This window comes from Galeopterus variegatus, unplaced genomic scaffold, assembly GCF_000696425.1.
Source record: "Galeopterus variegatus unplaced genomic scaffold, G_variegatus-3.0.2 Scaffold1761, whole genome shotgun sequence".
Lineage (NCBI taxonomy): Eukaryota > Metazoa > Chordata > Mammalia > Dermoptera > Cynocephalidae > Galeopterus > Galeopterus variegatus.
This window is the reverse complement of record NW_007727872.1, coordinates 48420-61564: the sequence shown is the minus strand read 5'-3', so window position 1 is coordinate 61564 and position 13145 is coordinate 48420. Positions and strand designations below refer to the sequence as shown.

The window sequence follows — 13145 nt, the reverse complement described above, 5'->3', positions numbered from 1 at the left end:
CATCAATGAAGAGAGCCCCCAGAATAAGCAGGGACTCTGGGAAGTTGAGATTAATTCCTAATGAAAAAGAAACATCTGTCAAACTAGAGCTTACTTAATATGCTGTCTCCTTTCATTTTTTTTTTTAGAATACAAAAAGGTGTTGCTTCACAATCTTTTCTACATAGAAAATGATATTTGTATGATACTGGGCTAAATGGAAGAGCCTGCTTGTGGCTAGAAAACTAGTTACAATGCTTTGCAATAAAGCACCAAAGATCACAAAAGAATGTGCCTAACCTGGTGGCTACTTTTCCCTTGGTGTTAAAAACACCTCTGCTAAAAGCCATAGAGCCAAGCTAGAGCAAATACATCTGTCAGGAGCTGTACCTCTGAATTCTCTTTTAGGATAAGTAAGGGAATTTCACCCAAGAACTCTAACAAACCTGTTCCCTACTCAACCATTTCAAATGAAAATTAGACCCTTCCATTCTGGAAAGAAGGACTTACCTGTTGTACTCAGATAAAGCCTGAGCAATTACAAGCCCCATTCCCTAGAAGAGAAAAGATATCACAGATGAAATAAGAAAGCAGCCTTTGAAGGTTGGTGGTGATACTATGACTAAGCCAGGGAGAACACTAATTACGCCCCACAGTCCAAGCCCAAGAAGTTCTCCCTAAAAGTTTGCCACAGAAATTCTGAATGTCATTATCAAAGCATCAGAAGAACATCTTTGGAAAGATTTTTCTTATCTAATTATCTTACTTAATGTTCCCATATACAATTAGAGTAACAAAGGGTGAAACAGACCAGTCCAGATTATTGACAATCTCACTGGAATCATTTAGAGTTCAAAAGAGGACTGAATTATAATCTTCAAACAAAAAGCCCTCATATGTCCCCAAAACAGCCACAATAAAAGTGACAATGAGTCCCATACTAAATGAAGGTGCATATAGACAAGCCACTCTTTTTTCAGGGCACAGGAAAACAGAAATAGAAAGGGAATGATCACCCAATAAATGTCTTATCAACCTTCCCCCAGAATCTGCAAAGAAACACAAAGATCTATTAAGGCCACAAGGATGAATCATGTGTGCATTTTGTTCATGAGGGAAATTGGAAGAAATGAAGAGGGCATGGGCTGGGCAGTTAGTTCAGCTGGTTAGAGCATGATGCTGATAACACTAAGGTCCGGGGTTCAATCCCTGTACTGGCCAGTTGCCAAAAAAAAAAAAAAAAAGAAATGAAGAGAGCAGGATGGAAAGGGAATAAAGCCAGGCACCTGGTCTTCGTATTCCTCCATATATTCAGAGATCAGATGTTATTTCCCAAACTTTCAAGGATATATATATAGCCCATACATACCATCCTCCATGTTTCAGCTTCACCAAGTCAGGCTATAAATACCAGCTGGCTACTTCCACAAGAAGGAATCTCCCGTCATTTAGTCATCTAAGCTTTCTTTTTTTTTTTTATTTTAATTTATCAATATACAATATAGTTGATTTTTGTGTCCCTTTATCAATTTCTCCTTTTCCTCCCTCCCAAGTCATCTAAGCTTTCTTATTCTTGGATGTATAACTTATTGACTCTGTAGGATAATCAACCTCAGCACACTATAACATGAAATAAAACTAACAACTACATCATGATTAGCAAGCAATGTCCCCTCAAAACTTCTTTCCATGACAATAAGACAGAGACAATAAGACAGTAGCAATGATGCTCTAAAAAGAAGTACTGATTCCCTCTTCACAGCCAGATAAAATCAACGGAATAGCTCTCTGCTCTCTGTTATAAATTACATTACTTACTTAAGTGGCCTTACTTTCAGTGAGGCCACTTAAGTAAGTAATGTAATAACGTTAAGTAAGATGATACACAAGGATCCAGATACTCACATTGAGCGTAGCCTCATCATCCACAATAGACAGTTTCACAATATAAGGATTCACAGACTGTTAAACAAGAGAAGAGAATCAAGATGAGTGTGACCTAGTTAAGAAAGCCTATTAGCTATTTATCAAAGTTAACAAAAATGCTTCTATAAGGCCTTCTTTCTACAGCAATGCTCCTGATACCCAGTCCCAACCCATCTTGCCTGCTGACTCCACCACTTCCAGTAAATCTTTCTGTTTGTAGGGCATTCGTCAAGTGCACACATGGGTACACGTAACATACATACACACATGCATGCACATGCGCCCCAGTTCTGTTCTATCTGCATTTTCCCTTAGGCTGAATTAGCTCAGACCTATGTCTGCCACTTCTCCCATCTTAACCTCTTACTTGTTTCTAAAAAGTAAGTGAACGCTCCACAAAATTCACTTTGTCCTATGCTACCAACTATTTACTGAGTCCATAGGGATACATATCTTTGGGTGACATAAAAGCTTCTTTGCCAAAAGGCACATATTATAAGTTGCTAACATACTGCCTCATCCCAAAGCCTCCCCAACCATTTCATAAACTGTATGCAAGAACTGATTCACCCATCCATGAAACAAAGCCACCTTGGGGGTGGAAAGTGGCAGCTGCTTAACAGCCAGAGAGGCCATTTATGGAGATCCAATACCCAAATAACACTGCAGGGGGAACTGAAAAAAAGGATGTAATTACCCAAACAACAATCTGGTCAGGACACGGGGATTTAATGATTCCATCCCTTATAGCGCTGGAAGATTTTTTTGAGTTTTTCCAGACCTAATCTCAGTGGGGCAGCATATGGAAATGGACATATATTTAAACTCATTAAGCAACTGAGCCATCTCCTACAAGTGGGATGAGAACAAATGACCTGCTCACCTTCAAAACATGACACCCTTAGGATGTGAGGAAACCTCATATAGATTAGGCACCAATTCTAAGCCAAGGGAGGCATAAGTTCTCAGACTGGCAATTTTTATAGTTATCAAGAAAACTCATTACTGAGAAACTTGAAAACCTAGCTGAAAGGCTAACCCCCTACAAAGACCTTATTTAATCAAGTTTCTGAGTGCATCCTTCGCACATAATAGGGAACAGAGAAAGAGACAGCTTTACTTTCTTAACAGCCCAAATGTTTATAAGGTTTTAAACCACACAACTCAAGGAGATAAAACCCACTCCATTTGTTACTTGATCTGACAGAGGGAAAGGCTTTCAACACTTCTCCCTAAAACCAACAGTCAAATCCTGCTGATGCTACAGACTTCAGACAAGATCCAATGCAAGTGGATCCTTGGAAAAGGAAATCAGCAGTCATCTGACCTAGAGATGCCCCCATAATGAGAGCAATACTTTCTTAGAAAGAGCAGACCACTGTTTCTTGGCATACTTTTTGAAAGTCCTAGTCACACACCTTCCCAAAAGTTTTAGGTAATAATAATAATAAGGATCATCTGATTACCAAGATCAGCATATGCTTCAGCAGCAGTTGAGGAAAAGGCAAAGTGCCTAAAAGCAAAGGTTTGAGTTCCAGCTCCTCTACTTATTAATTGTGATAAGTTAGGCACATCAATAAACCTAAGTTTTAATTTCCTCATCTGTAAAATGGGGACATTTCCCCCCTGGAGTTGCTACAAGGCATAAACAAAGTAAAACATGTAAAATCCTTAGCATAGTATCTGGCATATGTTAAGGGCTCAATAATTGGTAGCTATATTTTTTTCTCCTTTGACATTATCACATTCAAAGGAAAGCTCTTTAGGAAAAAGAGGGGAGAAAAGACGGGGGAAAGAAGGGGGAGAGAGGAAAGGAACAACGTGCAACTAAACATAATAAATAATTTTGTAATTTCTGGGAAACGGCACACTCAGGGCAGCAGTTGGGGTCTGTGTCATTTCATCTCAGGAGACTCGGCCAGACTAGAACAAACACCAGGATCTTGGCTGGCCAGTTAGCTCAGTTGGTTGGAGCACAGCCTTATAACAAACACCAGGATCTTAATGCTGTGAAAATTTTTATTTTCCTTAACACTGTACACCTGTTGTGATGGTCACTTTTTAAAACTGGAGGCAATCAACTTTTCATCCACAAGACAGAATTACAAACTCGGTGAACTTTCACAGAATCTCTCTAATAGGTTCCTGCCTTTATTTGATCTAAACTATACTTGTATTTCATTGCTCTTCCCTAGACTCCCCCCCCCTTTTTTTTTGCCTCCTCTGTCTCTACATGAAATGACTAAATGGAATGCATTATTTGAAGTGAGAAAGAACTATACATTTACTACATGAGATCTTTTCTATCACTTCTATCCCTTAAATCCAACACCTTATTTACCTTCTCAATGCTTAGTTGGGTACCCAGCCTCTCTAGTGCCTCTGCATCTTTCTAAAAAGGTTACAACTTACCCCATTAGTCATGGGATTGATTGTGGTGGTAGCTAGAAAGCTGTTCTCCCCAGCACACCCTCTCATACTAGTTTGCCTAAAATTTCACCAGCTTTTGTTTTGCTGTGTTCATCTGGAATTCCTCATATTCCTGTTAAAAACCTTCCTGCTCCATGCTCAAGAGGCTTCCTCAGTGGTTTCTGGTGAGTGACTTATGTCAAAAGCTGCAAAGCCCAGATAAATTATGCCCACCAGTTTGCCCTTGCCCACTATATTAATTCTTCTGGGGGCTTCTGACAGACTAGAGATGCATACCTCACTCTAGAAATATGATTCTCTCCAGTTCCTTGGCCATGTCCAATTTTTCAGGCTGACATTTCAAAGAGCCCTACTGGGCTGAGCCAGGGTTCAGTTCACATTTAGAGAAGCCTAGCCATTGCCTCAGAGAGGCCTACATCCAGCAGAATATTACAAAAATATTTATTACTGATGATGGCGTGTTCGTCAAGTATAATTCAATTCTCTTTAACTATCCTAAGCATTTTTCTTCAGCTATTTTTCTTGCTGTTGTAATAAGGCCCCAGAGGCTATGACACATGACAGAGATCAAAATGGCTACTATGCCAGGCCCTCCAGATCACCAGTAAAATAAGTGTTGGTGATAAATTACATATTTATTAGTAGCTCTACACACCACTCATCAGTTCGCCCAAGACAATGAAAGTGATCAGCTCCTGGGATTTATAACACATTAACGTTACTCCACATATTCCAGACTTTCTATAAGTATTACTTTCTCACAGCCTCATTTTCTTCCGCATCTCTCCTTATAAGAATAAGATCTAGATTTTGTGTTACCCATCGCATTCAACCTGGCTCAATAAAGCCTAACCAGGAATTGTACCAGAAATCACTAAGTGAAGATTCAGAAGCTCAGAAAAGAAAACCCTCTCTCCAGCTGGCCCATTTCTCACAGCACTACTACTTACTAAGTGAAGAAAGTCAGGTTGCCTCAATGCAGGTTCAATAAAGTCCTCCTAGTGTGCAGGACTCAGTGCCAACTACTTCCTTTCCATGAAAGCAATCTCCAGGGAGGCCCCTAGTCTTCCCTGAATGGCCCTCTTCCTTTTCTGTGTATTCTGCCTTTTGAGGGGAATCAAATACATGTGCCAACCCAAGTGTAAATCTCTGGGTTCTGCTATCATCTCAAAAACCTATAAATCTGTACCCTAATTAATTCAAGGGCAAAGAGAACTCCAGAATTGATATGAGTAAGACCCTGTCTTCAATTTTTCAATAAAATCAGAAAGAGTTCCCAGGCTGGGCCGGCCCGTGGCTCACTCGGTAGAGTGCGGTGCTGATAACACCAAGGCCACGGGTTCGGATCCTATATAGGGATGGCCGGTTTGCTCACTGGCTGAGCGTGGTGCTGACAACAGCAAGCCAAGGGTTGAGATCCCCTTACCGGTCATCTTTTAAAAAAAAAAAAAAAAAAAAGAAAGAGTTCCCAGGCCAACAGTGAAACTTATACAAGCAGACTGCATTAAGGAAATCTGACATATAAAAATCCAGTCTTCCAAAACAGATGTCCTGTTCAGTGGTTCCCAATCCCAGCTAATCATCATACTCAATAGGGAATCTTAGGGGAAAAAAATAAATCCTTAGGTAATCCCAACCTCCAAAAGATTCTGATTCAGTGTGTCCAGAGTAAAGCCCAGAAATTCCTTTTTTTTAAAAAGTTCATAAGTGATTCTAATAAGCTGGGTTTGGAAACTACTACATTAAGGGATACTACTCACTTTATTAGAAGTTGCACCACAGGATTCCTTTGAACATCTATAACCCCTGCCCCATGCATTTAATACAGGATTTTTAGAATTTGGTTTACCAAAAGTAATCTATATACTATTCATATATCAAGAACATGTCTCAAATTAAGCAAAGTCCTTTAAGAGTAGCCACATTTAGGAAGATTTTAGAAAGATAACAACTGTCTATTAAGAGGCCCACTTACCTCATATTTTCTGTAGTTCACCAGCAAAGCCAGGAGGACAACAGCATCATACCCATGCTCCCTACGACTTGAGGGGTGAGAGAGTATCTGTAACAAAACCCAGAAATGCATGAGAGTGCTAACTCCTGCTTCTTAGGAAGATACAGAAATTTTGAGGAGGCAGTTTACTCAAAAAAATAAAGAGGTAATGGGCCGGCCCGGTGGTGCACTCGGTAGAGTGCGGTGCTTGGGAGCGCAGCGGCGCTCCTGCTGAGGGTTCGGATCCCATATAGAGACTGGTCTGCTCAATGGCTGAGCGCAGTGCGGGAGCAACACCGAGGGTTGCGATCCCGTTGCCAGTCGCAGTACGGGCGCGACACTGAGGGTTGTGATCCCGTTACCGGTCACGAAAAAAGACAAAAGGGAAAAAATAAATAAATAAATAAATAAATAAAAATAAAGAGGTAACAAGGAAAATGACCTACCTGTAAAATTGCTTCAAATATACTGTTGATCATTACATACTCCAGGATAGTGTTCTGGCTGATGTTATCTGTCACCTGAATGCAATAAAAGGCTTCTTTTAAAGTCTGTACTGAGGCCCTCTGATATCTCATGTATATCTCCTCTACTAGCATCTAAAAGAAACAAAAATGCTAAAGCATTCCACTAGACACTTAGTAGACCTTTCACAAACACCCCCAAAGCCAATAGAGTCTGAATAGACAGACACTGTGAGGGTAGGAAATTAGCAAATTAAAACTTCCTAAATCTTTGAACTTCTCATGTTTTTCTCATACCCTCACACAATCATTCGCTTAACAGTGTCTTGGGTTTTATTCCTCAAATGCACAGAAAGAGATTCATGAATCCAGAAGTCTTTAAGAGGTGGTAGGAAAAGGGAACCACCTGAAGTACATAAACAAAATCCCACACTCTTCCCATTAGAAAAATCCTTATACAACCAAGCATGCCAGTTAGCTCAGTTGGTTACAGCACGAAGCTGGTAACACCAAGGTCAGGAATTTGGATCCCAGTACCAGCCAGCCACCAAAAAAAAAAGTACAGGCCAGCCTGTAGTTATAAAATCAAAGCAAGAACAAATAAAAATATTCAGAATCACAAGAACCATTTTCAAATGAGACCTGACGAAAAGAACAAATCTGACAATCCAGAAGAAAAGTAGTTCTCCTGGAGTGGTACTTCTAAAGTTATAAGTAACACAAAGCCTGGAAGCAAAAAATGCCAGCATTTGCTCCAAAGAGTAACTTCCAGGAAGCAAAAGTACATGCAATTAACTTCCTTCTATACATTCAGACAGAAGGGAGTGATGTAATACCCCAGTACAGAACTCTTTCTCTCTTTTCCCTTCCAACTTTGAGCTCAAGTATTCAAATAAGCCTGCTGGGCCAGCCCGGTGGCGCACTGCTACAGTGCACCGCTTGGGAGTGCAGCGGAGCTCCTGCCGAGGGTTCAGATCCCACATACAGACCGGTTCCCACTCACTGGCTGAGCGGGGTGCGGGAGCAACACCGAGGGTTGCCATTCCGTTCCCGGTCCCGGTCCAGTACGGACGCGACACTGAGGGTTGCGATCCATTGCCGGACACGAAAAAAGACAAAAAGGAAAAAAAAAAAAGCCTGCCCCTGATGCGAAATAATACCCTTGACAAACACAGACGGGTCACTTACAGTCACTAAGCAAAGGAGAAGTTTCAGACATAAACTCTTCAGACTTTCAGAACCTTCTGCACAAAGCAATGAATCCAAACTCTCCATCAAGTTCTGAGAAAGAGAACCGTTAAGCATTAAAACATACCAGATCACATCTACACCCCATCTTTGTCCAACTCTGGGTTATATTACATAGGGTAATGTGAATAACACACAGTGAAGCAACCATATCACTTCCCTAGGCCTAGGTCATGCAAGATTAAACAAAAAGAAGGAAGACTTCAATGTCTAGCTATTTTGGGAAAAATGCTTTAGAACAATTGCACAGAACAATAAAGAATTCACTATTTTACCAAATGAATGTTTGCAGCCTGTCATCCCCATATAAACCTATAGATTAGGGCCGGCCCGGTGGCGCACTGGAGAGTGCGCCGCTTGGGAGTGCAGTGGCGCTCCCGCCAAGGGTTCAGATCCCATGTGGAGACCGGTTCCTGCTCACTGGCTGAGCGCGGTGCGGGCGCAACACCGAGGGTTGCGATCCCGTTGCTGGTCCCTGGTACGGGCGCGACACCGAGGGTTGCGATCCCGTTACCGGTCAGTAAAAAAGACAAAAAAGGAAAAAAAAAAAAAAAAGGGAAACAATGGTTAAATAACTGCATATAAGTTTCATTATTTGATAAAGAAATATTTGATGCAGGCACATTAAACAAATGATGAAGAGACAATATCACTACTAGTTATCACTAGCTATGTGCACTATCCAACAAAACTAGCTCGTGTCCATACTAGTCAACTCCACCTGACCACTTGCCAATGTGATTGGAATTTATTACTTGCATTAAAAACCAGCTGATAGACCCAAACTAATCAAAAGATGAAACCCTTATATACTACAATAGAGGAAAGAAGAAAAGAAATAGTCTACATTAAATGAAGGAAAAGATTGGATCCCCGCACTGGCCAGCAGCAAAAAAAAAGGAGGAAGAGAAGGGATGAAGTACAAGGATTAAGCATACGGGAAGGAAGTTCAAGCTAAAGGTTCAAAATAAGCTGCTTCAGTTCAATTCAATAAATATGTGAGCATCTACTCTAAATATCATGCTTTCAAAAAATATAAGAAAAAATAACAAAAATAACACCATAATCTTTGCTCACAAGGTGCTTTTCAGTCCAATGGGAGAGAAAAATAAGCAGCGTCAATTCAAAGGTTACTATGACAGAAATATACACAGAGGAAGAGAATTAACTCAAAAGTCACCTATTCCAGGACCCCTCTGGGGTGAGTTATATTTTGAAAAATCAGTAAGAATTAATTAAAATGGGAGGAGAAAAGGGATTTCTGACAGGCGTAAGCATCATCAAAAACACATGAGGAACAGGGCTGGCCCATGGCTCACTTGGGAGAGTGTGGTGCTGATAACACCAAAGCCACGGAATCGGATCCTATATAGGGATGGCCAGTTAGCTCACTGGCCCAGCGTGGTGCTGACAACACCAAGCCAAGGGTTAAGATCCCCTTACCGGTCATCTTTTAAAAAGAAAAAAAACACATGAGGAATGAAATGAGCCCGGGTGTGGGGTTGGAATACAAGTAGCTTGTTATTATGGAAGTATAAAGAATGAGACACAGTGGTGAGAGATGAGACTGGAGAAGTAAATATGGTGCAGATCATGAAAGTTCTATAAGGCTAACTAGGGGAGTTTGGTCTTATCCTGTTAGTGATAGGAGACTAATGAAGGATTTTAAATAGGAAAGATCTGAGTGTAGGATATATCATTCTTGGGCTGACCGGTGAGCCCACTTCATTAGAGTGTGGTACTGATAACACTGAGGTCCAGGTTTCAATCCCTGTAAGGGCCCCCCACCAAAAAACAAACAAAAAAATAAAAATAAAGATGGTAAGCCTGGAGGGAGGGAGACCAATGAGGATTAATCTATCAGTTTCCAGAGATAGCTGCCATGTCTTTCTTGCCTCTGTATCCCCAGTGCCTACCACAGTGTCTGGCACATCGAAGCCCAACAAATGTTTGTCAAAAGAATGAATGAAGGCACCACTGCAATAATTCAGGTGAGATATAACAGGCACGATGGCAGTAGAGGGAAAAAAAAAAGACAGGTATGAGAAATATGAACTGAGGTAAAATTAACTGAACTTTGTGATCATCTGGAGATAGAAGACGAGGGAGAGGAAAGAGTCAAGGATGACCCCTAGGTTTTTGGCTTGGGGACTGAAAAGACAGGTGCCTCCATTCTGAAAGGGAATGAATGAGAAAGAACAGATGCAGAAGAAACAATGAATTCCATTTTGGATATATCAAGCAAGAGGTACTTATGGGATGTGAGAGTATGAGTGAGCATATTCAGCAAGTACTTACAGACTATACAACTCTGAGGTTCGTAAGGGGATGTCAAGGCCAAAGATACTCAGTAGTCATTAGCATACACGCAGTAATTAGAACTAAGAGAATAAAGGAGATATCTGGGATTTTCCCATGACATATATTTGAATTATAAAAGGCCAGAATTTAAAAATGACTAAAAATACTAATAAAAAAATAAAAAATAATTTAAAAATTAAAAATGACTTTAGGTACTAAATCTTTGTGTATTCACAACTGTATATTCATAACTTTTGTAACCTAACAACTATAAGGATTCTTTGGTACACAGGTTTCCTTAATCAAATTTAGCAAGTAATAGATGACTAGTTCTTCAAAGCTCAAATTATGAACAACACTCATTCAAGATAGTATCAAACACAGCAAATCATATATCTGTTAAGAAACTTATATTCTTATAAAGAATTCTTACAACTCAACAATAAAAGACAAACCAATCTAGAAATAGGCAAAAGATCTGAATAGATATTTCTCCAAAAAATCATATAGAAATGACAGACAAAAATAACTGTTGACACGATGTGGAGGAATTAGAAGCCTCATATATTGCTGGTGATATTGAAAAATGGAACGGCCACTATGAAAAAGTGGTTTGGCAGTTCCTCAAATGTTAAGCATAAAGTTAAGTTACCATATGAACCAGCAATTCTACTCCTCGGTATATGCCCAAGACAAATGAAAACATATGTCCACACAAAAACATATACGTAAATATTCATAGCAGCATTATTCATAACAGCAGACAAAATGTTGAAACAACCCAAATGTCCATCAACTGAGGAATGGATAAATAAAATATGGTATATCAACCAAAACTAGACACGTGGTATTTTCTTAAAGGTTAGTTGCAATGTGGATTCTGAAACCACATCTTTTCATACTTGATTACATTAAAATGCATTTGTCCATTTAAAAAAAATGGTATATTCATCCAATGGAAGGAATATTATTTGGCAATAAAAAGGAATGAAATATCGATACATCATATAATATGGATGAACCTTGAAAACATTATGCTAAATAAATGCCAGACACAAAAGGCTACATATAATTCCATTTATATGAGATGTCCAAAATAGGTAAGCCCATTGAGACATCAAGCAGATTAATGGTTGCTGGGGGCTTGAAAGAGGAAGACATGGGGAATGACAGTTAATGGATACAGGTTTTCTTTTTTTGGGTGATAAAAATGTTCTGAAATTGGGCCGGCCCGTGGCTCACTCGGGAGAGTGTGGTGCTGATAACACCAAGGCCACGGGTTCGGATCCCATATAGGGATGGCCGGTTTAGCTAACTGGGTGAGCGTGGTGCTGACAACACCAAGTCAAGTGTTAAGATCCCCTTACCGGTCATCTTTTGAAAAAAAAAAAAAAAAGTTCTGAAATTAACAGTGATGATGACTGTACCATTCTGTGAATATACTATAAACCACTGGATTGTACACTTTAAAAGGGTGTGAATTATATGATATGTGAATTATAAAGCTGTTATTAAAATAAGATAGTGTCAAACAGTAAAATAAAAATTCTGATAAAAGTCATTGTGTTAAATAAGAGAGCTTAAAGTTTAGAATTAACAACATTAGTTTTGTACATTAATCTGTTATATTTTATTTAAATTCATAAATATTCTTAATAATGTATGATAAGATACAAATAATAAAATGAACTGTTCAGTCTTTATCCTGCAGGGAAAGGATTCCTCAATTCAAATCTGAACTTAAAACTTTTCTTTATTCAGGGCTGGCCCCATGGCGCACTTGGGAGAGTGCGGCGCTGGGAGCGCAGTGATGCTCCCGCCGCGGGTTCGGATCCTATATGGGAATGGCCGGTGCGCTCACTGGCTGAGCGCGGTGCGGGCGACACAACACCAAGGGTTGCGATCCCCTTACCGGTCATGAAAAAGACAAAAAAAAAAAAAAAAAAACTTTTCTTTATTCAGATAAACTAAATTTATTAAATAAAAACATCCAAATTCAAGGCTGAATTCAATCATCTATATGTAAGTCCAAATTTTCTAGTACATCTGTCAGCAGATGGTATCCATGAACAGCTGTTAAAAGGAGTACATCTGCAGCTTCTGCCTCACCTTCATGCATAGCTCTGCCTTGTCAAACCCCATCAGCATGTTGATAATGTCGAACCCAGAGGTAGACTTATTCTTTTGATGGACTCCTCGAATGAGTGCACACAAGGTCTGCAGAAATGAGAAAAAGAATTATTTCTAGAAAGGAAGTCTCAAAACTAGAAGGGCAGTGAGTCTGTAGCATCACATTGCAACCTTCGGACCTTCTTACACAACTGGCATTCAATTGGGCCGGCCCGTGGCTCACTCGGGAGAGTGCGGTGCTCATAACACCAAGGCCCCGGGTTCGGATCCCATATAGGGATGGCCGGTTTGCTCACTGGCTGAGCGTGGTGCTGACAACACCAAGTCAAGGGTTAAGATCCCCTTACCAGTCATCTTTTAAAAAAAAAAAAAAAAAAGACAACTGGCATTCAATTTCTCTGTTACTCTGAGCTCCAAAACACAGTCTGAGCCTTAATATGTGCAAAATCCAGAAATTAAAAGAGGAAGGGTTCAGATCCCCGCACAGACCAGCTGCCAAATAAATAAATAAATAAGAGGAACAGCAACTGAAACTGTTGTCATCATCATTTTTTTGGTTTTCTGCCATCCTCTTTTTTTGCTGCTTTGTTTGGTCATCCTCTTTTTAAACACTGCGCTGCAGACAAAGACTGGAAGGTGATATTCAAAAATAAAAAATAGTTCTTTTTTTAAAA

The 13145-nt window shown here is 39.9% G+C and overlaps 1 protein-coding gene across 3 annotated transcripts in view; it reads right to left on the bottom strand.

The window, feature by feature from the left end:
• LOC103595409 (chromosome unknown open reading frame, human C10orf76) overlaps positions 1-13145 on the bottom strand; it is a 181202-nt gene that overhangs the window by 149722 nt on the left and 18335 nt on the right. For 2 of the 3 annotated variants that reach the window (XM_008578802.1, XM_008578803.1), the window contains exons 5-10: positions 12451-12558; positions 7981-8073; positions 6775-6849; positions 6311-6397; positions 1885-1941; positions 490-533 (exon numbers count right to left, since the gene is read on the bottom strand). In XM_008578802.1, the coding sequence (XP_008577024.1) occupies positions 490-533; positions 1885-1941; positions 6311-6397; positions 6775-6849; positions 7981-8073; positions 12451-12558 (464 nt within the window). The remainder of the gene's footprint in view (positions 1-489; positions 534-1884; positions 1942-6310; positions 6398-6774; positions 6850-7980; positions 8074-12450; positions 12559-13145) is intronic. The other variant, XM_008578805.1, reaches the window with a different exon arrangement.